At 48.7% G+C, this 27743-nt stretch overlaps 1 protein-coding gene across 5 annotated transcripts; it reads right to left on the bottom strand.

Annotated features, from left to right (window-relative positions):
* On the bottom strand, window positions 1-23987 carry ITPRIP (inositol 1,4,5-trisphosphate receptor interacting protein). 5 transcript variants are annotated; one of them, XM_056351189.1, is made up of 3 exons: window positions 23756-23987; window positions 18889-18995; window positions 1-4542 (listed from the first exon to the last, which is right to left on the bottom strand). In XM_056351189.1, the coding sequence occupies exon 3, from the start codon at window positions 4527-4529 to the stop codon at window positions 2880-2882; it is 1650 nt and encodes a 549-aa protein (XP_056207164.1). In that variant the 5' UTR covers window positions 4530-4542; window positions 18889-18995; window positions 23756-23987; the 3' UTR covers window positions 1-2879. The 5 variants fall into 5 exon arrangements, with proteins under 5 accessions (XP_056207164.1, XP_056207162.1, XP_056207165.1 ...); XM_056351187.1 differs by lacking the exon at window positions 23756-23987 and adding an exon at window positions 23539-23733; XM_056351190.1 differs by lacking the exon at window positions 23756-23987 and adding an exon at window positions 22887-23092.
* Between the last annotated feature and the right edge of the window lie 3756 nt (window positions 23988-27743).

The raw sequence follows: 27743 nt of genomic DNA, 5'->3' as shown, positions 1-27743 counted from the left end.
TGAAGAAAAAAAGATTTAATCCACTTATCAGTTTAGGTTCCCTTTGAGTCTGAGCAGCAGTGCTTGGAGCTGTGTGAAGACGAGTTTAGGCATGTTTACAAGCCCGTAGGACTGGCGTTACAAAGCTTTGTTCTGACATTTTAACAGGGGAGTTACCTTATTTTGCTCAACAGCCCTTTCTTCTCATCCTCCCGCTGTTCAACCTTATATAGAAGTTATTTTTCAACCCTGAATGTCATTTCCTGAGCGACCTGGGTCACAAATTCGTTTCTGTTCTTTGGACAGTCTAAATTTAGACTCCTGACAGGAAATGGCAGAGAAATCTTTATTTCTTTCTGGCTGGGCTGGGAACACGTTTAGAAGAAACTCCAACCACAACTGCTTCAGCATGACCTGCCTGCCACCAGCCCATGCAAAGCTGGATCTGCCACAGGCACCGTACAGTGAACCTGGGCAGGTAAAAATGGTAGATTGCTTGGGTTTGCTAACAGCTTCCACAGCTTCCAATGTAGCCTCCAGGCTCCAGTATTCACCCACTCTCCCTGTACCTCTGCTTGTCACTACCTGCTTGTTGTGTCCCCTGAGATTGCTCCTGTTCTTTCCTGCTGGGGAAGGCTGGCTTGGTTGGACTAATGAAAGCCAAGGGCTTACAGGTTAGTGTTGTTAGCGTTAGCAATTAGTCCTGCCCTGTTGTTCTGCCAGCCCTGGCAGTCTCCCAGGGGCTCATCGCCAAGGGTGCTGAAGCAAGCACTGATGATCCGAGAGTCGTTGCTACTGGCATTACCCACCAGCCTCTTCTCTCCCATTTTGCTTCCTACCCCTTACATTCTGCTCAGATATATTACTTAACCACCCTATAGTATTGATAATAAAAGCCAAGGAGAACAGCAATTTGAGCAGGGAGTTCCCTGTCCTCACCTCTGCTTTCTTACAGAACACGTGTGGAAACGGGAGTTACAGCTTTCTCTGCCTTTGTGCATGGAACGTCCCTCGCTGGTGAAGGAACAGACAAGAGCAGGCATCAAGGAGGTAGTGAAATGGTTTTTACCAGGAAAAGGGAGGAAAGGACACGTCTGTGGAAAGTTTGCTTATCAACAAGCTCGATTATAAGCCTCATGCTCTATGTGTCCCCAGTAGTGATACAGAATTAAATCTTCTCTCTGATGCGTGTGATAGAGAGGACTGATAAAAAGGGACCTGTGGAGTGACGGTAACACCCCTGATGGGTCTTACCACCCAGAACTGTTTACCCTCTTGTAAACAGAATTCAGAGAAGCCCTAGTGTAAAACACAGCAGGAAACCCTAGTGTAAGAAAATGGTAAGACTTAAGGCCCCTTAGCACTGAAAGCCAGGATTCCAGGACCAGCACAAAGCAGATCTGCACTGAGGCCCTGGTTTGGATCCTGCATGAAGCACATGAAAGAGGGTGAGGAGCTACTGAGCCTTTTCCTCCAGCAAAGCCACCTCGCCAGGGCTGGGCAGCCCACTGGCACAGCACTGACATGCTGCTTCCTGAGGGAGTTCAGGCATCTCCCTTTCTGCACCGGGTTTTTTAGCACATGCCTTGAGATTCTCTCCTGGCTTGAAAGCCTGCAGAAGCGGTCATTTCCCCATGGCATTCCTGGCTCAGCAAATGACAGTCTGCTAGCAGCAGCGCATCAGAGCCTCATCAGAGCAGCGGTCTTTAAAAGGATTGAGGAGACCCTATATGGAGGCAAACAGGTAGCTTTTGCCTGGGTATCTGGGGGCAGAAAGGATGTGACACAAACTACAAGGCAGCTGCAGAGCCAGTGCTGCCAAGCTCTGCTGCATGTGCACCACTTTCATTCCCTCCCCTGAATTCAGAGCCATCCTGCTGGCCTCGGCCTCATTAAAAACATGCTGGGAGAGTCACACTCTCATTTGGAGGGTGATTGTTCCCTCCTGCTACCAGAGTGCTGAGATTGAATTTATTACAGGATAATTTTGGAGAACTGCTTCTTCTATGAAAGCAAAACCTGCAGCAGTTCTTTCTCTCTTGGCTGTTCACAGCCTTGCTGCCCTGAGGTAAAGAAAACAAACAAATAAACCAAAACGCCAGAATAATGGTGTTTCTCTCTTTTATCTAAGGTAAAAAAAGTTTCCTGTCCATTTATCCATGGAAAATGGCCAGGAATATAACCTGCTAGCCGTGTTACCATGAAGAAAACAGAAGACTCAAATGAAATGGTCTGAAGACAGAGACCCTGCTGCCTGCTCTGCTACATCCTCCCCAGGGAAAAATGTGCAGGGGTGTTTCTGAAGGACAGGACAAGCTCCAAGTCCTATTAAGAAGGTTTTTTTAAATAACCACAGTTCCCTTTTGATTAAAGAGCTGTGGTTGATTTAGGATCTCCATCTAGTCCAGATCTTGCGCATGGTCCTCCTCCTCCTCACATCAGCGTCCAGTCTTATGCCACACTTCCCACTGGTGGCAGAGCCCCTGCAAGCACGCAGGATCCTGTCTCCGATTCCTCCACCCTTTTCTTATCTCCCCCTTCCAAAGGAAATGAAGTATTTGGCTACCACCACCACTTCCACTGCAGGCAGCTGAATGAATTACTCACATCTGTTGCTTACCACCACTGTAGCATGACTGATGCACAATAGAAAAATATATTCTTAGCTGTGTAAAATCCAGGCAGCACACCAGTGGGGCAGAAACTTTTATACCATGTCTTCCAGTTTTTCCCTATCTTCCCCCCATCCCCTCTCCTTTGCTGCAGAAACCATGGCCCAGGGCTGGTTCAGCTGCAGACAAGAAGCTGGTACTGGCAAAGTCAGTTCTCTCCAGGAGGCTTTGGAAAGCTGCCGTCTGTACTTGTGCTTAGAGGAACAAGTGTTTTCCTGCTGGCTTTGGTTAAAGGGATTCCTTATGGATTCCATTGGTTTGTGCAAGGGGAATGTGCATTGTGTACTCATTTATCAGTGCAGACGTGTTCCTGAGCATCTCGTGGAACGTGTCCACTGTCTTCCTGTAAATGTCCCTGTGTAGCACAAAGGGACGGAAAAGGTTGAGAGGCTCAGCCCTCTGGAATATGATGGGGAAGCCCAGCTCTGCTGGTACCTTCCCATTGCCAATGAAGAAGTGATAGAGCTTCTTTTCATGCAAACATTTCTCCAGGAATTTCAGCATGTCCTGTAGACGGGCCTCCAGCTTCTCTGGGACCCAGTCCTGACTGGGACGTGCCTGCAGGAGATGCAGCATCACTGTCTTCAGGTGGTAGTTGGTAAGCCCGCTTGGACCTGTGAGGCTGCACTGCTTCCCATGGAGGAAGGAGAGGATCTGCAGGCAGCTGACATGGCAGGCGTTGACAGGCAGTGTTTTGGAGACCAGCTGGATGAACCTCCTCTCATACACTGCGAAGGTGAGAAACCAGTGAGTGCTGGAGGAGAGGTCTGTTGCCAGGCCACTTCGAGGGAAATGAGAGATGAAGTAAACATCAGAGTTCTCATACTGCACCACAGGCGTGAGATTGAAGGCAATCGATTTCCCTGATCTAAATTTTATCTTCAGGGCTCCTGGTGAGTCCAGGAGGCTGAAAGAAAGGTCAAATTCATACTTGTGGGAGATTCTGTTCCAGGCCTTGGTGACTGCAATCTGGAACCACTTCATGACTTGGTCAGCATCCAGATATTGTGTATTTTTGAAACACAAGAGGTCTTCCATCTCACTGCTGAGCCTGGTAGTATTGGCTTGGCTATGGAGGAGGCACAGCATATCTTCCCCTAGTTTAGTCTTGTCACAGATGCAACCTGTCACATCCTCATCTGCCCTGCATACCTTGATAGTGCCATAACCTTGCTCATCGGGGGGAAAAGAATCACCAGAGCACCAGGTCTGGGACTGAAAACAGTATGGCTCTGGCGGGGCAAAAGGCACTATCAGATCACAGACAAAAGGTTTACGCACCCTCCAATTTTCATACATGCTCCCCACACCCATGCAGTCCTCCACTTCCATGTCAGCATCTCGGTTGCAAACACTCCTCAAGGCCTCCAGCAAGTCATCTGCAAAGCCTTCCACCATCTCCCGCATCCTGGCCATGTCTCCAGTGGTACCCAAGATGCGCTTCTCATAGAAGCTGGCCAAGATGGCCTTGTCAGGGAAGGCCACTCCTTTAAATGCTTTCCCCAGGACAGCCATGTCATCCTCTTCTCCTCCTGTGTCCTGCCAATTCCCTTCCTGGAAATCCTGCCTCCAGAGCTCAATCAGCAGGAAGATGACCATGGAAAGGGCAGTCCACATATCCCATTGGACTTTTCCCTCTTTGCTTTCCTCTACTATCTCTTCAGCCTTTTCCAGAGCCTTATGTGTGGCTTCCTGCTCTGCAATTTCCCGCTCTAAGCGCAACTTCTCCAGCCGAAGGCTCTCCTCCCGCTCCTTCATCTTCTGGATGATTTCTTCTGCATTCTCAGGGATGGTGCCATTCTCTTTAGGGAAGAGGAGCGGGTGGTTGACGATAGCTGTAATCACCACTAGGCACACCCGGAAGATTCCCATGGGCATGGCAGTTCCTTCCCTGGAAGAGAAAGAGAGGTAGAATGACCCACAATGCAGAGCATACTCCCTCAAGAAGATAAAGAAACTCTCCACTTGAATAAAAGTTTTGGCATCCCTTCCAGCCTGAAAAAACTGCTTGAGACTTGAAGCTTCTAAGCGCATGCCTGTTTCTGCAAGTTATCAACCAAGCTTCCCAAAGAGACTTTTATCAGCAGATGGTGAGGATAAAAGAGTCCTCTTAGCAAATTAACTTTGAAGAACAGAACCGTGAAGGCACTTGCTACTGTTAACCCACTGTGATGCTGTTGGGGCAGTGTGGGAGGGCACATCCTTCCTCCCTCCTTTAAAGTTCTCAGGACAGAAAGGGAAAGAAGCAGGCAGGACCTCCCCAGGCATAAAAAAGTAGGACTGGGAATGAGCACTACTTTCTCTCAACGTAAAGGCTAATGTTGCAGATGTGGCAATGGCATAGGCAGGGCTGTCCTGGCCACCTTCCCTGTTAAGCATGTCTGGGGACCCACACAGCCTGCTTGGATCCTCACTGCCAGTGCTGGTTATGTGCACCTAGGTGGGAACAAGCCTGCACGGTTTTCTGCTTCTAACCAGGCATTACAGGCAAAGCTCTTCCTGCCTTTCAGCACCATCAGGATCAGGCTGTGGCAAACCTTCCTGGCCTCCGGGATGCCTCATGACTGCAATCCCTGGAAAAAGGGCAGAGACAGGAAGATTGCTAAACTGGAAAGGGTTTCATTTAGCCCACTGGTTTTAAAAGCATCAGGTTGTTTATTTTTGGTGCTTACTTCACTATTAATCTGTGGAAGACATTAGTAAACACTATAGCTTTGATCTAACTTGTGCCCCAAACACCTCCAGCAGCTGTGCTTGCAGCTAGCTCGCTCCTATTTGAAGTGACCTCAACGTGGCTGAGAAACACCCCAGGCCTTGGTGTCACGGTGCTTGAGTCCCACATGTCACCCCTTGCACAGGCCCGTGGCATCACCAAGACTGCTATGGTGTTTTGGAGTTGCTTCCTGTGGTTATTGCTCTGCTGCTCGGACCTCGCACATAAGGAAGCCTTCCATGCCATGGGGCTCATGATGAAAGAATTTAATTCCCAGCTTTCCAGGACACAGTCCCATTAGTGGGGCATCTGCTTGGCTTTCACAAGTCCTCCCAGTGGGCTTGGCCAGAGGGAGCTCAGGCTAAAACCTGGGATGTTTCCTCCCAGGTGGCATTTCTGTTTCGGGGGGGCTGGCATTGCTATCAAGATCCCAAGCGCCTGCTCAGGGCAAGACAATGACGTTGTCACCCACTGCTGTGACAGCAAGCTCACCAGTCCCTCTTTCCCCACCTGCCCCTCAGTCCTCTGACAGAGAGACCAGAAGGACAAGATGGAGAAGCAGGGGTATGTATTCTTCCAGCTGGGACATTTCAATGCAGCTGCTTTAATGCCTCAAGAGTGTGTTTCAGAAAGAAGGGTTTCTGTTACAGGAATAAAGCCCATCAATAAAATACCTAATCAGTCAGACCAGAATACTAATCTCATTCCTAACAAACCAATTCATCCTGCTGTGGGAATGAGACTGTTTTACAGAAAGCCAAGAGATGGTGAGGCACCATGTGTGCACCAGGAGCTGAGGGCTGTAATTCCCTCCCCTGCAACAGCTCCTTCCTGGCCTGAACACAGCGTGTTTTGGTGCCACGGCAATCCTGCTGTCCCAGCATCTGGGCAAGAAGAAGGACATCTCTGGCAATCTCATTTATGCCTCCACAGGGCATGCAATAAAAACAGATCCATCCCAGTGGGCCTTGTTATCATTACTGCACAACGAACTGCTGGTTTTCAATTGCAAGAACTTAGATTTCCTCAGTGTGAGCACTTACTGTACATGGGAACTATATCCTTCGGCATGCAGTTAATTCTGCTGACTAGAGGGCTGGGACTGGAATAACAAGAGAAGGGAACAGGATTGAGATGCGCTGTCCGAGCAGCACAGGACTCGGGATAATGCTACATGCCCCTCCCTGTGTAACTTTTACCAACTACCCATTTTAGATCCCATGTACATGCATTGATGAATGCCCTTACGCAGACATTGCTCTGGAGATGGTTTGCGAGCCTTTCTTGTCCTTTTCACATTTACATTAACTCTTTAATTCATTAGGCAATGAATTAAAGCTGAATTAATGCCCAAAACTGGGTGTCTCAGTTATTCTGTGAGGTCCATGCCTGGCTACATTTAAAAATAAACTGGGGTCGCCCTGCATTGCAAAGGGCTTTATCAGTTTGCCGGGGCAGGGCAGGAAGCACCGGCAAGTTCCTTTCCTTAGTGCTACGCTCTTGCAGACCACGTGTGCTTTCCACGCTTAAAAATAACATGGCCAGGGGCCAGGTGCCTCCTCTTGCAGTCTTGACCAGGACGACACCGCTGCTCTGCCCTGCTAGACCTCTATCCCTGTGGACGAAATGTTTTACTGTTAATAGATTACTTCTTAGATGCATAAGGCTGAAAGAAGTCAGCTTCCTTAGGATCTCCTTGTACCCTTCAAGACACTCTCTTGCCCAGCTGCCCATGGGCACACCACTGCCAGAGGCTACCTGCCCCAAAGCTTTGCTAGCAGAAGGGGTTAGGCCAGACATCCCCAAGTTCATCACCGGGTGGCTCAGCTGAATTCATTCCGGGTCACTCTGGCAGTCTAGGCTACCCCTGATTTTGCAGGAGTAGGTTAGGAAGCACGCACACAACCTCTTCCCCCAGCAAACCATACAGGCATCAACCTCTGGGAGAATCAGGATGAAAACTGGAAGTGGCATCTTCAGGTCACATCAATTCTCAAGACGCATGTCTGTTTTCAGCCTGAAAAGAGGAAGTTCTCCTGGTCAAAACTGCCCTTTTGCTACTGTAGCTGTTCACACCAGAAAATTAAGCCAAACGTTAACCTCAGTTAAGGATTAAGGTTAATGGTGCTCAGTGACCAAGGTCAGTGGAGCCTGGCCTTGACAGCAGCAGGGGTGACACAGGCTGAGTGTTCCCACATCTCATCGGCCACAAATTTCCTGGCTAATATGGGAAGACTAAATAATACAGGTGAAACCAGCAGCACTGCCTGCTACAGCAGTCCAGCTTTCCATAACAAAGGCTGCTCTTTTCCCTTGCTTTTAACTTCAGCCCAAGCAACTTAAGCCTGATAAAAATATTTACACCTGCTCCGGCTGAGACGGCTTTTGTGTGGAGAAGGAGAGAGTCCAAATGTTTCCAAGCTGCAGACAAAGCGAAACATCATTGTTTCATCCACACATCAAATTTAGCAGCATTTCAAGTATGGGGGGGAAAAAAGCATTCACGAGTTTTTAAACAGCAGGTCTTCAACCTTTTCAAAATGTATGGCCCTGCCAGTTTTGGCCATTTGAAGTACAGACAACATCCACACTTGGTAACAGGCTTACATCTAACCACCTTCTGCAGACCCTCTTGCAGCAGTCCCAGGGCTCCAAAGGCCCCCCTGAGGGAGGATGCCAATGGGGTCCTCACCACATCACGGTCAGGTCACCTCCCTGTTCCACGGGTGAGACAGCAGACACCCCACCTCTTGTGCTCCCATGGGCACAAAGGAGGGAAAGGAACAGTGACACTGAGGAAAGCTGCTTGGGGAGGGGAGGAGGGCCAGGGCCAGACACTACATGGAGCCCCACTACTGCAATGTAAAGCTCTGCCTCTGCCCAGCATGGGATGCTGCTTGTTCAAACCTGCCTCTGGCACCAGAATTAGTTTCCTTCTGGGCTCTTGTGTGGCGCTTACTGCTTTGGTGACTGTGTGCTGCACCGATTGTAAGGTTAACAACCACTCTGAACGACCCTGGGAAGTGAGGGGGCAGGCACCATCCCACTCTCCAGCTGGGGAACAAGGGCTCCGAGAGATAAAAGCAGCTGACTGCTCTGCTGCCCGATCAGAAACAACAATCAGCTCATGCTGCAACATTTGGTATTGTTCAAAGGCTTGGTATTGTTCAAAGTACCTGCAGCCCTCCACCCTCAGTTCCCAGGTGGGTTAGGTCATTCTTTCAAGCCTGAAGGATCCTGATCAGCCCCACAGCAGGTCCTGGATGAGGTGGAGAGCCCCAAGAGGGGAGGGGGAAAGATGACACTGTTATCACGCAGCTCAGGTTGGTGCCACGAAGCCACATGCAGGAGTCGTCCAGCTGTCACACTAGCTGATGTGAAATCTCTTTGCTGCACAATTCAGTAATGTTGGATTCACCTGCTTGCCTGGAGCACGGTTACAGGTAGAGTGTTGCAAGGAAGGGGAAGCACGGGGACTTTGAGAGCTGGCTGAAATCCCCCTGCATAGACATCATAAAAATCAAGGGGTGAGTATGCCCAGAGAGGCTTGCCCCAAAACTGCCGCTGGAAAAGACTCTTCTCCTCTGCCACATTTGGGCAGTGCCAGCCATGCCAAAGGCTGCAGAGGAAAAGGGCTGGATCTCTGAAAATGGCCCATCAAGTGTGACCTGACCCATCACCCATATGCAGACCCTTGGCACTGGTGCAAAGGCAGAGCTGCAGCTCCTCACCAGCACAAAGGCAGCCCCCTAAGCCACAACACTGGTGTTGAGTTCTTCAAGCCAGCATCTGCTGTGCCTGCATCTCTGCAGTAACTGTCTCAACGTCACCTGTGCCACCTGGGTTGCTGCACAAGTGGCCTTGAAGTAAATCATTTGCAGAGACAATTGCAAGAAAATATGAAAATAGCCATTGTACTGTTTCCTGAACATAGTCAGCTGTGAAGATGAATGCAGTGCATGCTACTGCAAGCAGATTTACTTAGTGATGTTTCATGTGGCGTGGGGATAGAGCTTGGCTCTACCTTCAGCTTCTGCCTTGATGACCGCCTCACCTGGGAGCATCACAGAGCCCATGTGGTGTTCATGCTGGCTGACCTGCGACAGCCGCTGCCCTTTGGCAGTGTGTCACCTCCCGCTTCCTACCAGCCACCAGTGCATAAGCAGCCAAGTCCCTCACAGAGCCGATGATGCTCAGAGCCGAAACAATGTCCCATCCTTTCCAGCTAAAATGCGCTCAGCTTCTGATGTCCCCAAGCCTCTCTCACACCCTCTTCCACAGCAGCTTCAGACCCTTTTGTCTCCTGCTGAATCTGGAAGAGGAAGAGATTTAAATGGCAGCTTGCAACTTGCCTCTGTAGGCTGCTCATGTGCTTAGTCTAAGCCCAGATAACTCTCCATCTTCTTTGAAGACATTTCCCTTTCATTAATGGTCCCTTTCTTCCCTCAAGAGTTCCTCATACAGCTGTATTTTTTCCACCTTTTTACTCCCTCAAATTTTGAATCGTGGGAAGCAAAATATGCTCTGGCTGGTGTTCAGCAATAAACCAGATAGAAGTGAGCTGAAGCTTTGATTCTTAAATTAGAAAACCCCAAGTCAAGTCACTGAATGTGGTTCAGTAATGCACTGGAACACGCCAAGACACCATTTACAACACACTCGATTGCTTCCTGCAATTTGGCTGATACAGAAGGCAGTGAATAGGTGGCTGCCCCATTGTGTTTTGCTTTGGTAGGCTGCAAGAAAAGAGGCAATCTGAAGAGATGATAGAAACTACAGCTGTCTGAGAGCTATTTTCATTGAAAGCTGCCAAGTTTTTGAAACTAGAATTTTCATAGGAACATATACGACTTCTGAGACTTTTTGCTAAGGAGGTCTGGAAGGGACTCTGCTGCATGTTTTGACCAGAGGGATTAATGGCCCAAAAGAGCCACTAACCTGCACTTGGGACTTTCTTACTGGGAAGTTGTGAGTGTCAAGCCCAGGGGTTTCAGGCCCAGCCCAGCTGTACTCCCTCTTGGCTGAGCTTCTGGGAGCGTCCCCTTGCTGTAACAGAAAACAAACTGCCTACAGGCCCTGGAGTATATAGTCTGAAAATGCTTCTGCTGAATTTATGAAGATCTAGGCAAGACAAAAAGTTTGCTGAAAGCCCTTTGTAATGCACTATGTCCTTCTCCAATTTGCAAATACCATTGCCACCTCTGCAGGTATTGAGAGGTATGCCTGGCCGCAGCAGAAAGAAATTATGTTACCTCTTGATGGGGACTACAAGATCTGAATTGTAAGAAACAGACATAATGAAAGAGAAATGGGGACTGCAGAGATGCCCGTCAGTATTATTGTTCCTGCCAAAAACTTGGAAAGATGCACTTTAGTCAACTGCATACCATGGTGCTGTTTTTCCACCATCTCCTCAGCAACACTTACAGAACAGCTGAAAGACCTTTTCTGGCTCAGGACAGATGTTGATGGCAGTTTTCCTTCCAGGTGCTACATTTAAAGTCTCAGGAGTAGACATATGCTGGATGGATGTTCACCAGAGAGCAATACCCTGGTGAAGATATCAGACTGGTATCTGCCATTAGTTGCTGGGGATTCGTTGTTTAAATTTTGCCTCTTGCACTGAGAAGAATGATAAAAACTTCAGGTTTTAATTTTATATGCACATATTTAAAAACCAGAGCACACGTCTATGCCTTTACAGTCTGATCTCTTAGTTAGGATGACAGAAACTTCTGTTGAAGGCTCTCCTCCGAATCTGGGAGGGAGTAACAGTACTGTAAGCTTTGGTCTCCTTCCCAGCCCCAGAGGTTGCTGCCCTCATCGCTTGGCTGCTTTCAGGTCAATTCTCTGCTCTTCAGGTTTGACCTGGGCTTTCACAGGACATGAGGAACTGGTTCACTCAAACCTGTTTTGTTCTTGAGACCATTTTTACTGAAGAATTATTTCCTGGGGTGGGCACAGGGGAGAAGTCCTGTTTTGGTGAAGAATTTCAGACCAGAAACAAGTGAGTTTTCCTCCCAGGTCAGCACCACATTTGTTGGAGCCTGCAGGTTATCCAGGACCCTGGTGTGATGGATGCTGCCAGCTCCTAGGAGACATCATGCTCAAGCACTGCATCTCCAAGCATGAGCTTCCATGTTCACCTGAGTCTGCAAGGTGGGGCTGGCGAGGCCCTGGACCCTCGGCAGGGCTGGAGGGCCCGTACAGCCGAGGTCAATGCTCCGGGCCCATGTACTGAAACACACCCCAGGGTGACTAAGGGTTTATCGCGCCAGTCTACCCTTCCCTCTCCACTACGTACGCGTTTGTGCATGTGGCCCTGCCCAGCTTTCACCTCGCACAGGCAGCAAGAGCCCAGACACTCAGATGAGGATCCCCCGCTGTTTTTTACCTTCCAGGACTAAGCCCCCACTGCTGCAGTGAGCACATGTCCCCAGACCTGTACAGAGCCACAAAACCCTCTCACTTTCTGCTCCACCGTCAGCTATGCCAGCATCCAGCACAGCCCACCTAGAGATCACACAGCATGGGGCAGCCAGGAGAGGCTCCTGCTCTCCCATCCCCTGAGCACAGAGCCAGCTGTAGCACACACAGCCCAGCCAGGAAAATTAGCAGCCACAAAAACGCTGCACAGAGCCTGAGCGGCACCAACTTGTGCTGTTCTTTCACCCTCTATGAAATAAGCTTGCCTACAGGATGCTGGTGTGATGAGCTACTGACTAGGGCAGAACAGTGCCAGCCACAGCAGCTACAATTCATGCTCTGACTTGTCTTTTGAGCATTAAATTAGGGCTACAGACAAAGTACCAAATTCCAGTTGCCAGCACAGTCACAGTTGGTTCAGCACAGACTGGCGGGATCGGGCTTTGGCTCTGGCTCTCTACCAAAGCCACCAGTGGAAAGGAGCAAACGCACCAACACACGAGGTGCAGAGGTCTGGATGTTGAGGCTGGTACCACAACCATCTTTAAACCCAGAACAAGCCAGCTGGCCTGTTCGGACTACAAAAGACAGGTACGGCAGGGCAACCGCCTTTCAGAACATGCCTGGAAGCTCCACCCCAGATCAGCTGCTTGGCCACAGGACAGCAGTTGGACAAGGCCACTCGCCTGATAACTATTGTTTTGCCGTGTGATTGAGAACATGCTAGCCTTTTGTAACATCCGTGGACATCCTGTCCCAGTCCTGCTGCAGTGCCAACAGGGTCAGTCGCACAGCCCGAGTCGGACATCCTGCCCAACAGGTCTGCTGCGGACTGTCGGAAGCAATATTTTCCTCCTGGGGTCACCAGATCAGGTATTTCCAAGGAAATGCTGATGCTCATCCTGTGTACAGGACCAGGCAGCCCTCCCTTCCCACGGATAGGCAGATTCAGGGTGGATAAGCATGTGAGCAGCACTGACGTTGCTCAGACAGAGGCAGATGCTACTGTGCAGCCCCAGACCCAAGCAAGGAGTGATTTCGCATCTCTCCAAGCAGAGGATTGCTTGACTTGCCCTGGGAAGGACAGGGAGTGTCTCTCATGTCTTCCAGTCATTCCCTATCTTTGCCATCAGGAAGCTTTTTCTCATGCTTCTGACTCCCTTGCTGCAGTTTGAACCCCTAACTTTCCAGTGACCACCGTGGGTAAAAGTAGGACAGATTCTTTTTTTTCTTCTTGCAGTAGCACTCAAGATGTTCAGGGGCCCTGCCCTTCTGCCTCACCTTTCACAGTACATAGAAGCATTTGTAAGATGTTGCCATAAAATCCCACGGCCCCCGTTCCCCCAAAGCCTAGACAGTACAAAGTCTTCTTTCTGGCTCAAAATTAGGTATTTGCCTTCTAGGGCTCTTTTCCAAAAGCCAAAGGAGACGTAGCACCTGTTAGATACTCAGTTTCATCAGGAAGTGGGGGATTTACCTGGTTATTTCTAAGTCACTATTTCTCAGTGCATACAGGTACCACACCATTAACCAGAAGGTGATTCTGGCCCCCGCTTCTGCCCTAGGAGTCAGCAGCCACCGCCAAAGGCAGCTATAATAACTACTAAATCAACACAGAACCACATCACGCTCCCAAAGGACTCACTGTAAGGATGGACCCAAGACAGCATACCCATGGAGACCAAGAGACAATGCTAACCATAGGAGCAGTGCGTTACTCAGCACCCTGCCCACTGCCTGAATGTGGGTTTTTTGCTTTTTGACTGTGCAAGCCAGCTCTGCTTTTGTCGGCAAGCAGCACGTGGGCAGCCTATGCGGTGCCTTGGGTTCCCCCTGCTACAGCCAAGAAGGGGTTTCACAAATTGGAACACAGTGTCTGGCTGCAGGGGAGGTAGTGAGGGGAAAGGTAGGAAGTGTGCATGTGGCTCCCACCCACGTACTGAGCTGTTGTGGTAGGATCCCAGCCAGGAACAGCTTCGCTTTTTAAGCCAAATAAATTTTGTCTGTTAATTGTGAGAAAACAATTGAGGTAGACCGAACTTTTGTGGTATGGATTTTTTTTTTTTGAGTTGTGTTTTCTCCTCCTTAAAAAAAATAAACAAACACACAGCAAGGGAAGAAAAAAAAAAAAAAAGTTGAAAGGTTGGCTTGCCAACCTCACCAGCTCCCTCCCCTACAAATCCAACGTGATGGGAACCTGGGCAATAGCTGGTCATTCCCTTGCACAATATTTCATCAGCACAGATGTCCACTAACCCCTTGCTGCTTTGCCAGGAGCCTGAGAGTGTCAACCACAACGTATGAAGCAACATCAGTGCACAGACGCTCTCTGGCCTCCGCTTGGTGCTCACGCTGGGACCCACTCTGGCTACCACCCTCAGCCATACAACCTCTCTGCACATGCAGGCAGCCACGGCTCATTGATCCAATGTGGCAGTCACCTCAGGGAAGGTGGTGAGAATACAGAAAGGGTTCAATTACCAAAATGTTTGTTTAAATCTGCCCCCCTTTTCCCCACTTAATTCTCAACAAGGTGGGGAAAAATCACACCAGTGTTGTTAAATCAGGCAGTGGTTACTCTGACCCTCCTCATCCTAAGGTAAGCTTATGCCCTACATCACAACACATCCAACTTCACTGTATATTGTACATTCATTGAAATGAATGCTTTGGTTTTCAAAAGGCTGGTGGAAACATTATTAGAAAGTTGATTTCCCAGCAAGGATACACTACTCCAGCCCGTCTAAAGAAGAGCACATGTGGATATTGGCACAGCTCAGACGTGGCTTGCAGATTGTTTTGGGCAATAGCTGGTCATTCCCTTGCACAATCTTTCATCAGCACAGATGGACACTAACCCCCTGCTGCTTTGCCCGGAGCCTGATAGTGTCAACAACAATGTATGATCATGATTATGTTTTACATGTGGAACTATGAAGTCCTGTTTCAGTCATGTAACAATGAGCACTTATGTATTACAGACAGTAGAAAGCACAGTAGTTGCCAGACCCTTCCACACTGAGATGCTGAACAATAACACAACAAAAATAAATTGTCATTGCAGGCTGGGAATTTGGTTGATCTGAGATCTTCTGCTCCATCACAGTCTTGACTCAGTGACAAAGACACACACCTGTATCAGGAGACCTGCAGACCCATGTATCTGCTTAAACAGAACTCAAAAACACTGGATGGGATTGGAGGTTTGTATGATTGGACTATTGTTTTGCTAACTAGTTACAGCTGGTTGTATTCAAACAGTTGGGGAGGAACAGTATTTAAAAGCTGGCTATTACAGGCAAAATGTCACCACAGAAATGAAAAGCAATGCTTTATTCCATTGCCTGAAATCCCAGATTTTTTTATAACACACAATATAGTTCCTAAAGTAAAAAAAAAAAAAAAAAACAAAAAACCAATAAACACAACAACAACAAAAAACCAAACAAAAACCCCCAACCAACCCCCCAAAAATATTGTGAAAGCCCCTGCAGGGACGGGTGTGGAAGGAGAGAGCAAGAAAGAGCACTTTTACTGCAATGCCCCGTTTCCTTGACTCTCACTAGGATGACTCCTTGATCTAAGTACAGGCACTCCGCATTGCATACCAGCATCTGTGGGAAGAATCAGGCCTTCCTAATTCATTACCTGGTGGCTCTAGAAAAAGAGCAGGAGAAACGCCACAAATGCTTGGGAAGCAGTAAGCCCAGTCTTGGCTCGCTAGTCATAAACCTAAAAACTGCCAAGACACGTACACATACAAGTATGCTGGCTGCGGCATACTGCTGGCTAACCCTGCTTTTCAAAATTAGTTTGAATAAAAAAAAGCCATAAAAGAAAACAAACTTCCCCCCTTCTGTACAATATTTCCATGAAGCTCATCCTTTCAGCACCCGTGGCCACCAACTAACTCAGAGCCATTTCCACCCAAGGGAATGACTCAGAGACCAGCCTACTGCCACATGCACCCATATTTAACAATCTTCATGTGCTCTTTGCTCAGTCCCCTCTGCTTACCAACAAAAGAAAACATGTTTAAGCTCTTTCTTTCCCTGAAGAGTCTGTAAACTGAATGCTGGGAAGAAAAATGCTGAAAAGATTCAAAGGGATAACACCAATGTAACATGCACGGCTGTAACAAAAGCACCAAACACACATGTTAAGGCTGTGAAGACACGTGGTTTTCATTTGGGATGTGTGGGGTGAACACATACACTTGCTTCCTTTATAACATAAGCACAACAAAGGCAGGCTTTGTTTGAAAGCCAAGGGACAGCCTCTCTGCACACTTAAAAGACTTAAGTTACAACGTAATGGGAACTGTGAGTCATAGCTGTGGGGCCCCTGCTCACAGGCACAAAAATCCCCGCTGCTGCAGCAGGTAAGGAGCCCAGCTTAGCAGTGAGCACAGACAGCTTCCAGCTCCGCACGGGAGACTGAAAGCGCCCAGGACCAGCAGCAAACGCAAGGCTGAGCTGAGAGCACATGCTGCGGATGACTTATAGCGCAAGCACGTCCCTTGCAGTCCACATTTCTTCCTGTAACCCCTTCAGAGCTTGAGATCACAACCCTGCAGTCGTTCCAAGAGCACGAAGCAGCTAAGGCTCAACAGAGAGGTGGGATGGACATCAGCCAAGCACCTTCAGAATTTTGACTTTGGCTGCAGAAGAGCATGGTCATGATACTTAGACCGAGCACAGCCAGCTCGCTAGGTAGGACCACAGTACAGCTCTATGTCCCTAAGGCACCGAGTATGCCAGATCATTTATATCACAGTAGGGGAGGGTCAGCCAATGGATCCCAACTACCCAAAATAGAGACACCCATCTCATCCTTGCCTCTCCTACCCTAGAAAAAAAAAACGGTAAGAGTCTGCAACCCATTCATGATAATTGAAATCTGTAGCGCAGAAGTGGCTGTGCTGCAGAAAATCCAAGTGTCTTCTCTCACACTTCCAGCAGTCCCAAGGTATTTGGTTGCTAAGTCTCCAGAAGCCTTTAGAAATCAAACTCTCGTCTGAAATCAGTGGCAGTCAGGTACCTGACCATGCAGGAGGCACAGCTTAGGATGTAACCATTTTGGGTGCAGATACACAAACACAAGCCCCTCTGAGAAGCACTATACTGTGAACATCAAGTGTCACAGCTGAAGCTGGAGCCAAGGAGATGTTCTCAATCTCTGATATGTATTAACATTCCACAACAGCTTAAAAAATAGGGCAAAAAAGAGGTCTGAAAAAGCAATACAGTCTCCCCCTTCTGCCTACACACATGGCCTACACTGCGCCTGGATAGTTTCTGGCAAGTCTTTCCCTACTATGTTCTGAAAAGCTTCCAGCACATCTCCAGCTCTGCCTCCCAAGGCTGTCTAGACTGCTGCTTAACTACCTGTACCTGCAGGAAAGTCTCCTTATCGCTGCATTGGCCTTCTCCAAAACAAGCTGTAAGCCCTCCTGGGACTCTGGCACATGCAGGCAGCATCCTGTCTTGGGGAACTACTTCCCTCCTGGCAGGCAGGTGGGAACTGCTTGCTCCCACGCCATCAGGTGCTCCCCAGGCATCACCAAATGCTCTGCAATTTGGAAGGACTGAAAGCAAGGCACTCTGAAGCAGATTTTCATTGTTTTCATTTGGGTTTGGCCACAAACTCTTACCTTTTCAACTAAGGCACCCCTTGAGACAACCCAGAGAAAGATGGAGCTGGTTACACAGGTGTCTTAGGTGACACCTTACAGCCAATGTCAGTTTTCTGCTCAGGCGCGAGAACCTTCTCTACGTGCTCTTCCCCATGGTTTTGAAAGTGAAGGAACAGCATGTTTCCCTTTGCCAAGCAACTGAAATAACCATATGAGTCGGAGACTGTGCCTAACACGGCTTAGATTCTGCAGCAGTTGGCCTCAATGGTCCTCATGCTTGCCAATACCATGCTTGGTTTTTCCAAGCCACATGCATGGCAATAGGGTGCATCAGATGTTTTCCCTATATATGCTGAAAAAGCGTTTCTGCCTTGAGGCAAATGTCACCGATATAAATAACATGCTAGATCAGCCAGAAAAACCTGCCTCTGGAAGAGGGATAATAATCAAAGATGGTGGGAAGAAAGGAAAAAGAGAAAGCTTCATTTACACACAGGAGGATGGCAACAGGCCAGCTCTAACAGCTTTGATGGGGCTGGCTGGAGAAGCATGCCGGGGAACTGTGAGCTGAGCTTTGCTAGAGCAGAGCAGCCGTTTGAACTGCCTGGGATGGGAAGAAGAGGACAGACACCAGCCAACACAGACCCAAACTAAAGAAGAAAAACAATCACATGGAGTGCATGAAGTAACAGGTACTGCGAGTTGTAGCATCACGTTGTGGCAGCCAGGACTGCTGTCCCGGTGGCTCCCGCCACCATCAGCTCCAGTTCTCTTCCCACCATTGCTACCCACAGAGCCTCCTGTCACACGCTCGCAGAGCAGCACTGCCAGACATCTGGGTTTCACCTGGCAGTGAACCTTTCAGCGGGTTTTCCAGGGGGTTTCACACAAACATGAGGGCTCTACACTTCGCTGGCTTGTAGAAGCCACTATTTCCCTTCAATCCAGCCGCCTCTGCTGTTCACTCCTGATCATCAGGAGGCTGTTCAGGCACTTCCAGGCCTTTGCTCTTCCTCTAACACCTGGAAGAGGGGTGGGGATCTAGTGCTTTCCCAGTCTGGGTAAAGTATCTCTGGCAAGTTTTCCTGCACAGCAGCAAACGCAGCAGTAGCTGCTGTCAGTGCAACTTTAACCTGTTGGCTCCCTTCTGCCATCGCTCCCTGACTACACCCCAACAGTACCAAGCAGTCAGATAAAAGCAATTTTATACCGAACACCAGGAGTGAGGCTTTTAACGCTGATCTTCTAAACCGAAGCCATTTCCAAACTAAACCTTCTGCTACTTTCGCTTTACAAGTGCTGTCTGACTCTTGCTGCTGGGCATGTTTACTAAAATATGAGCCACACCACCTTCCTTCCAGCATTTCTGCTGCAAGGCTTGAGATCTCCTAGTGAAAGCCCATCAAGAAGCTTTTTTAAATCACATCAAATCTGGAAAGAAGAATGACCCCTGGAGCACTTACCTGCTATACGACTTTGCAAGTGCTCATTAAACTTCACATTACTGCTATCACAGTGACGCAGCGAAGACGATGTTCAGTCACCCACCGCTGAAGCACAACCAGGAAGCCTGCAAAACACAAAGAGAACAAATGAGGAAGTTCAGGCAGAAGACGGGTACATAATGCAGGTATCTAAATTAGGGATTGATTAAAAGAGAGATTAACCAGAAATAATCAGCTTTGAAGCCATCAGGGGAGAGTTAAAATTCTCCCATGGGAAAGCGGATCTGTCGGCACTGTAGGCATGCCGGCAAGAGAGGGCCTCCCTGCTCTGACTCCATCCTCACCCACCAGCCCTCTCCTTTTAAAATGGATTAGGGTCAAATTAGCAGCTGCATAAAAGCAAGGGCTGGGACAGTTTTGTCTGGGGTTGGTTTCTTTCAGAAAAGGCATCCAGCTGCTGTAAGCAGCTTGCAAGGTAGAAATACTTGCTTGGAGAGCTGGGTTTAGAGAGCTAATGTGAGAAACAGAAAACACAGAAGAGGCAGGAAGTAAGTCTCCAGCACACAGGAAGATGTGAAACACTGAACCGCAAAAAGATAAACTACCATATTTTAGGAGAGAGAAGTTAAGAAGTTTAAGATGAAACAGGAAACAAAGCAAAGTCTTCCAACCAGGAGAGCGTGGGCCCGACAAGCTGGCTGCTGGCACACGAAGGGAGATGTTACCCAGCTGCATGCAAATGGTCTGGGGAGCAGGAAGCCACCACCCTCCTTACCAGCTGCTATCACCACTTCAAACCTTCCAACTGTCTTGGTCCAAAGCCTGATAAAATTACAAATAACGTGGGCTGAGCTGAGCTTTGGAGCTGGATCCTTTAAGGCTCAGCATCAGGCTGATGCATCATTGCTTTCCTGAACCCCTTCACTTTGGCAGCTGCTGGGGAGGAGATGGATCAGCCAGCCCTCTGTCCTCCCACGTACCTGCTCCGCCCAGACAGTGTGTACCGTTTCACTTCTCCATTTCAGTCTTCAACTGTGAGGCCAAACGGGCTCTGCTCTGACCTCCCAGCGCCTTGCAGCCTGCGGGGCTGCTCGTGCCCCTGCTCAGCCAGCACCATGACACTACCAAGAGCGGCACAGACTGCCGAGCACAGGAGCATGACACTCCAATCCTAAAAGTGCTAGATCCACACTGTAATATCCCAGTGGATGTTTGTTAGCCCTCGGTACTGGACCCATGATGGCTCAGGGCCAGTCAGGTACAGCAGGTGCCTGGAGGAGAGAAGGTATGATGTGCCACGCAGGAACTGCTGTACGGGACTTAAACTCTCTTTTGAGATTTAAAAATTATTTTAATGACTGACAGCATGTAAGTCAAGGTCTCCCTCTACTACATGTGTATAGACGCTGGACAGACCTTGACTGAACCTCAGGGGACGGTCTAAGGTCACTATGGGAAGGTCCCTCTCAGCAGTGGGTATGTCTGCCCTGCATCCTCACATGCTGGCATAAACCTCCCCTCCCTCCCTCGGAGGCAGCGCGAGCAACACAGCACGGTGCTTGCTGGGGGTCAGCCCTATGTGAGAGCCTCCTCTCTGCGCCAGAAGTCAAACCCGGCCCTGCTCCAGTGAAGCTCAGCACCTAGTCTGGCCTTCAGGTCACGGCAGTAAAACCCATTTATTTTGCTGAACTGCCAGTCTCAGCCAACTTTGCATGGCCCACGTGTGCAAGGAAGTCAAAACAAGCTTAAAAAAAACCCTCACCAACAACCCCCCCTGGCCTGTGGCAGCTGCACCCCTGAGCCAGCCCTCTGTCCCTCAAGCTGCTTGAAGCTTGGCTACCGAACTCCCTTCCTATTGCCCACACTGAGGGGTGAATGGGCAGGTTTTGCTTACACAGCTGAGCCCACATCCCTGCAAAATCTGGAATTCACGGTCAGGCACAGGATGATGCCGCCCAGTGCACACCCTGGCCATGCTCCCTCCCTCCAGCCTGAAAACCAGAGTCTCTACCTCTCTCCACCACCCAGCAATTACATGTGCTGATGGAAAGTATGCTGCCTGGCAGCAAACCTGCTTTCCCCCCCCCACTATAAATGAATTGTAATAACACTTGGAGAGAAAAAGTTGGGCCACCCAACAGCCCATTTTAAAAGGGATCTAAGGGAACAACTCAGTAGCTTTTTCTCAGCGCTCTATTCCATTGCACCATTGCTATAGACTGCAGTTCCGCAGACCGGAGCGTGCAGGACAGGACAGTACCGGACAGCAGGGAGACTAGTGCAGACTCTTCATGGAGTTCACATACTTTATCAGTGCTCCACAGCACAACTGCTTCTTAATGTTCACCTTGACAGAGGCTGAATTCCACTTAAATTTTGCCAGGACAGTTGTTTTAGAGGGGATGCAGATGCGTTAAGAGAAAACACCACAACCAGAGAAATAAACTGCCTTTTTAGCTGTGTACCCACTGCACTCGGGGAACTAATTTAAGCCATTGGGAAAAAAAAGAAGAAAAAAAAAAAAGTACACCAGAATACAACCCACTAAGCATGACTCCTGATACCACATTATCTGCGTTAATTTATTTGCAGGCATGCTCCCAGATACTGAAACAGTCAACAGGTAAACAGTCACAAAAGCCAGTCTAGAATTGTGCTTTCAAAAAACATACACTTTTTGCTTAAAAAGCAAACTCTGAGATTAGTTAGATCAGCTCGTGGAATACCAGTGTTAGGTTTCTGTGGCTCAGATTCCCTTCCCCTGTTAGTCATTGCCACATAAGAAGGATCACAAGCACTGGCATCCCTCTGAGACCTCGGTGCAGCAGAGGCACACGGGAGCCTTTACTGCCAGAAGAGCACCCACAAAACACGGGGCGGGGGGGCATGCAGGACATGCAGCTTTCATGGCCCTAGCAGTCAGAGGCGCAAAACAATTACTCAGGAAAAGCTGATCCCCCAGTAAGGGCTATTTAGTCTGACCTGGCAGGGAGGGAAGGGCAGAAAAAGTGAGGGGGGGGGGGGGGAGAAGAAAAAACAGAAAGGCTGTTCTTAGTGTACTGTAATGCTCTAAGCAACAAAAACAGGAAGACAGTTAGGTGGGGAGGGGCCACCACCATAGGTCTTGATAAACAGGTACAATGTCTTTGGCCTACACAAGTCACTTCTTCCTTACAGATGCTGCTGGTGCAAATACAGATCACGCTGTTCTCCACACCCAAGCCATACCACCCGCCCCCCCCCCCGAAAAAAAAAAAAAAAAAAAAAAAGTGTCATCTACAAGCTGGGAGTCAAGAAGCCCTCAGGGCTGATCCCAGTACTGACACTGGTGCTCCGACTTTTGGCAAATCAGTTCACCTCCCTCTGCATCTGTGGCAATCACATTTAGTACGTGCATTTCCCATGTGGGAGCAGTGCGAAGCATCTACTGTGCTGAAAAGAAGATTGAAGAGAAGACTTCCAGTTTCCATTCCTAACTTACATGTTCTATTTTCCTCAAAGACTGAAGAAACCCCTTTCATGTACATTAAGGAAAAACTGGTTTTAAAAAGTAGTTGCCTTTAAGGGTAGACAGAATCACTGTAGCCAGAGCTGCAGAAGAACGTTATCATCACCACCAAACCTAACCCAAAAACCTCACAAAAGAAGCCACACTATGCTGCTGCTGCTGTCCTGTCCATGCACTGCTTGCCTGGCAGCTCACACTGAACACGCCTGAAGGAGATGTGCTGGGCATGGTTTAGGCTCATAGCACTCATTAAAACCATGTTAATAGTAAAGTTTTCTGAGAGATGCTGCTGGCGCTCATCCTGTCTGACCACATAACAGCCACCAACAGCAACATGTCCTATTTTCCTGAAGGCTTTTTACATGGCAGTTCCCCAGAGAACTGCTTCAAATGGCCAAGTTGAAGATGCCAAGGCCAGTCAGGCTCCAGTTCCGTGTGTCAGTTTTATAGCCCAGAACTTCCAGCATCCCCATCCCGATTCACTCCGGTTTGAGATACAAATACCTACCGGCCATCTTCAAAAAGATGCTCACAGACATGGACAGCAGCTCTACTAAAAACGTCATCACTCCTCCTCTCTGTACCCATCAGAGACATACTGTCTCTCAGAAGAAAGGCAAAGAACTTTTGCAATAAGCTAAGCCCAAGCCCCTTCACACCGAACACAAGCAGCAAAGCTCGGTGCTGTTTCGCAGGAGCTGTACGTGCCGCAGCCCATCACCGCCCCCGCAGAAGGGGCGGCCAGGGGCTCTGCGCCCCGCAGGGCTCGGTCCCGCCGGGGTTCCCCACTGATGGGGGCTGCGGCCGCCCCCCGGCAGCTGACGGGCCCTGAGCGCCGGCTGCCCCCTGCCCCCGGCCCGGCTGCGGGCGGAGCAAAGCCGAGGGACCCGCAGGAACTTCGGTTCAGGGGCCCGGTCCGGCCCGCCGCCCGCAGGCCCACCGAGACGAGTCACTTACGCGCGGCGCGCACGGCGGTGCCGGAGTTCTCCGTAACGGAAGCCCGGCAGAAGTCGCACCGCCGCGACCTGTTGCGGGCAGACACCGGCCCCGCCGCACCCGGCCCCGCGGCTCCGCTCCCACAGCGCCGCGGCGGAGCCTCCCCGGGGCGGCGGGCCGCCCCCACCGTGCGCCCAGGCCCCCCCGCCCCGGACGAGACTTACTGGGCCGGGCCGGGGTCGCCGCTGCCCGCCGGAGGGCGGCGCGGGGCGGCGGGTCGGGGCGGCGGCTGCGCTCGGCGGGGTGCGGGCGGTCCGCCCAGCCCGGCCGCGGCGGGCTCCCCTGCGCTTTGTTTCCCTCCGCCTCCAAAGCTCCCGGGCCAGCCCTCGGAGCCGGGCCACCCTCCCGGCTCCCCCGTTAGCCTCCCCGACGGTTTTGTACCGAGGGCGCAGAGGAAATGCGCTCATTTTGCTCCTCGGATGTATTCTGACCTCCTGGTGGTCGTGCCTGAGAGTCAGGGAAGCAGCTGAAACGCGTCACCTCCCCTGCAGTTCTCACCAGGGCAGATCCCGGGGAGGCTGATCCGTTGTCCTGCTCGGGGCTGGCACGAGGAGAAACTGGTGAATTTCATGAATGCTCTGAAGTATTCAACATATATTGAAAACTGCTGTAAGTTGGCGCCCAAAGTTTCAGCAGAGTATTGGCTGTCAAACAGAGAGGCTGAAGGAACAGTATCTTCTCGGAAATGGCATCACTGGCTGAAAACGGGGTATCTTCTTGCCCTGCAAAGTAGTTTAAAACAGGGAGATGACTGATGTTTTGATGATTTTGTTTACTTCTATGATGCTTTATGAACAATCAGATTCACTGGATTGATCATGGGTGCCCAACCCACAGTCATGCTTTGCTGTGCTGGGGGCTATAGCTCAGAGAAGTGGCACCGTTTTCCTCGTAGGGGTAGGGAGGGCGAGGCACTGCAGGGTTAACTCAATAATAAAGGCCACAGTAAGGGATTTAAAAAAGTGTTCTCCAACGCTCCTCTCATTCTACAAAGGGCATCTTACAGAGCTAGCAAAGAAATAAGTTTGCTCAACAACTCACTTCCACAAAGATGCTTAAGGGCACCAGATCTGAGCAATAGGATAGTAACATCCCTCTGATTTAGGGGAGCTACAGATCCCTTTATTACACCCTTCCTCTTCCCACAGCATTGCAACAACTGGCTTACGTTACCACTGGTGTGGCATGTTGCATGTTCTCCACCACTGCTGCTTTGATTTTTTTTTGTTTGTTTGTTTTAAGCTCAGGTGGTGAACACGTGCTGCAGTGGGAGACAACTTGCACGTTATGCAGCGCTAAGGCTTTGCAATATCAAGAGGGGACCAGGCAAACGTGGCGGCACAGCTTTGCACCGAAGTGGCCCAGTGGTAACTGGGAATGTTAAGTCAGCCCGTTCTTTGGATTTCCTGTAATGCTTATTGAATTAGCAGTTTTAATGTTATTCAGAGGGTTTGCGTTCATAAATGCGTCTGCATGGGTATTATATCCCTGGTGCCTGAATCGAGTTTATTCAGGTTTATTGGCAACCTGGGTGTAGTTAGTGCATTCCTTTCTCATTATGCCATAATCTATGAAAATCATCTCTAGCAAGAGCAGTACTGGAATCTCCCCGCTTCTGCGCTGCAGGACTCGGCCTGTCTTGCTGCATTATTTATTTCCCTTGGGAACTTCACAGCAGCAGGAGGAGAGAAAACAGTTCCTTCTCCAAGATCACAGCTATTCATCACCTAAGCCAAAGGAAAATGTCTACTAAATATCACCTGCATAAAGCCTGGCAAGGTAGTAATTACTGATTCTGACCGTGTGTGTGTATATATATATATATATGTATATATACACGCTAGAAAGTACAAATCACTGTAAGTTACAGTGACTATAATTTACATTCATCTGCAAATTTTCCCTGGGATACAGGGAAAAGGCCTGAACATTTTCCAAAGGAAGGCTTACATCCCAACAGATTATATTACATATCCACTATCCCATTCAGGATCTACTTTCTGTGCTAACTCAGATGGTATAAAATTATGATAACAATACAATACATGTAAATGGAAAAGTCAAACCAAGACACATTTATTTGATTTGTATAAGGGTTTTTGATGCATTTCAGCAGTTTGAAAGAGGAGGAGGGAAAATTAGAAGCACATATCCTGACAACACCGGCACATGATTCATTGTTTGAGTATTACTGCACTGCAGATGGCTTAAGATCATTATCTTGCTAAAGGTAGTAATTTATTTGATAATGAGCCAAGCTCCGCTATCCTTACTCAGATGTTGGGCAGGACCTGAAGCTGTGATCAGTGGAGTAACCATGCCACAGTTCCTCACACAGAGACAGAACCTGTGGCTCTGTGACATGGCTGCTACCGCAGCAGGAATTGGATATAATAATATTATTTCTAAAATGGACTTTTGAGATCCCAGCAGCAGGAGCAGGGCAAGAGCAAGATTTGTGCTGAGAGTTAAATTCTAGGTATCTTTCTCAGCTGCTTTTGGACATGTTAGGAGGCAGAGGAATTATTTTATTCTTTCCACTAGTATCCCTAATCCATTACAAAAATAACAGTATTTTCTTAAACTATTACAAGCAGTAAATGAAAAACAAGACAAAACAAACCAAAACCCATCATCTTGCAAGATCTACAAAGAGAGAACAGGGGTACAATAGAGAAGCCATGGGTATGCAGCAGTGAAACAGGTTTGCACACAGCTTCCAGCTGTCACCTTCACAAGGAACTCAGGAGGGAGCTGCCAAGCTGGAGCACACAGAGGGATCACGTTAACACTTAACTCAGAGAAAGCGGGAATGATAATCTTGTTCCAGCCAGGCCTTGCTGGAGCCCTGCCTTTCATACTGCAAGTGTGTGCGTAAGCCTAAAGGAGACTGCGGCAGGACAGTATTGGAACAGGCACAGCTCAATGTGACCCAGCAGAGCAGGAGCAGACCACCGGGAGAAGGGAAAGGCAGACTCAGTTCCAGCCAGGAATATTTCACACCTTTAGCTACCCTGCAAGGAAATGCGCAGGGAGATGGGGTCACCTCCTCGCAGCTCACCGTATGGTGTCCTCATCTACCCTCTTACCCCTGATTATAAACGTCTTAAATCTCTGTGATTTCGGTGGCCTTTCCAGGGTATTAAGATGTCTTTTAATAGCTTCTTCCTCCCAGAGGACTCAAGCATCAAGTAGTGAAAAATGCCAGACAGATTTTCAGCTAGGGAAAGATTTGGTGGTTGAGAATTAAAAGGCTGAAGAATAAAATATGAGGGGAGCAGGAATCAGAGATTAGGGCCTGGATTCTGCTGCTGGAACTGAAAGGCTGTTGGAAGGCACGGGGGGAAGTTGTTGCTGCTAATGAACACATGATAACTCTGGACGTATTTGAAACTAATTTTTAAATACGCTCAAAGGTTCATGCTTGAATTTTTTTTTTTTTTTTTTTTTTTTTTAAAAAGCCATGGGTCAGAACTGGTAAGCAGGTGATGGAAACCTGAGTGCTGTGCAGGGCCAAGTGTGTTTGTGTTACCTTGTAGGATTTTCTTCATAGCCTCTCTGGAGATGATGGTGCTTGGCAGCCAGGATGGAAGGAGGTCACTTCTACCAGACTGTTCCTCCAAATATGTAGGAGGAAGAGTTCCTGCCATGTCACTCGCCAAAGCTGTAGGTCAGTTTGGTAGCATAAACCGTAATATTGGTGGTGCTCAGAGCCTGCAGTGGGCGGTGATGGGGATTCACAAAGCATTGCTTTCCTCCAGCAATCTTGGAGAATCCCCTTCTGGCTTGGAGAAGGGTAGAAGAGAGGAACTTTCTAAAGCGTGGCAGGCCAACATAATCCTAGTTGCAGAACTGGGAGAAAAAACTGAGACAGAAAACTGTTTTGCAGTTTCAAACCATGCTGGGGAATGGCAAGTTCATCTTAGTTCTGGGATTATTGACTTAATTTTAATTGCTTTCCATAATTGTAATCTACTTTAGTTTTTATGTAGAGCATGTAATTGTACATTATACCCAGACTGCTTGTCAGCTTTAGCTTCTGTCTCAGAACTAAATGAGCTCCTTTTTTGAGTGTTTCTATTAATCAAAACATCTCCATGATTTAACTTTTCATGAAAATGGTAATGTTTCCTCCTCTTGAGATCATTGGCTCAACTCCAGTGCCAAACATGATCAAAGGTTACTGCTATTTGAGATCTGCTGCGTGATCTTTATGAACAAAGTAGAAAACCTCAATCCAATTTAAACTGAACAACTGTTCACATTGTAAGACTATCATTTAGCTTGAAAATAACAGGAGGAGAGGACATTCAAAGGGAATATAGTAAAAATATCAGTTAGATAATTAAGCAATTGAGGACCGCATAGC

This window comes from Falco biarmicus, chromosome 9 (genome assembly GCF_023638135.1).
Source record: "Falco biarmicus isolate bFalBia1 chromosome 9, bFalBia1.pri, whole genome shotgun sequence".
In the NCBI taxonomy this organism is placed as follows: domain Eukaryota; kingdom Metazoa; phylum Chordata; class Aves; order Falconiformes; family Falconidae; genus Falco; species Falco biarmicus.
Note: the sequence above shows the minus strand (reverse complement) of the source record. Positions and strands in the feature narration are given on the sequence as shown.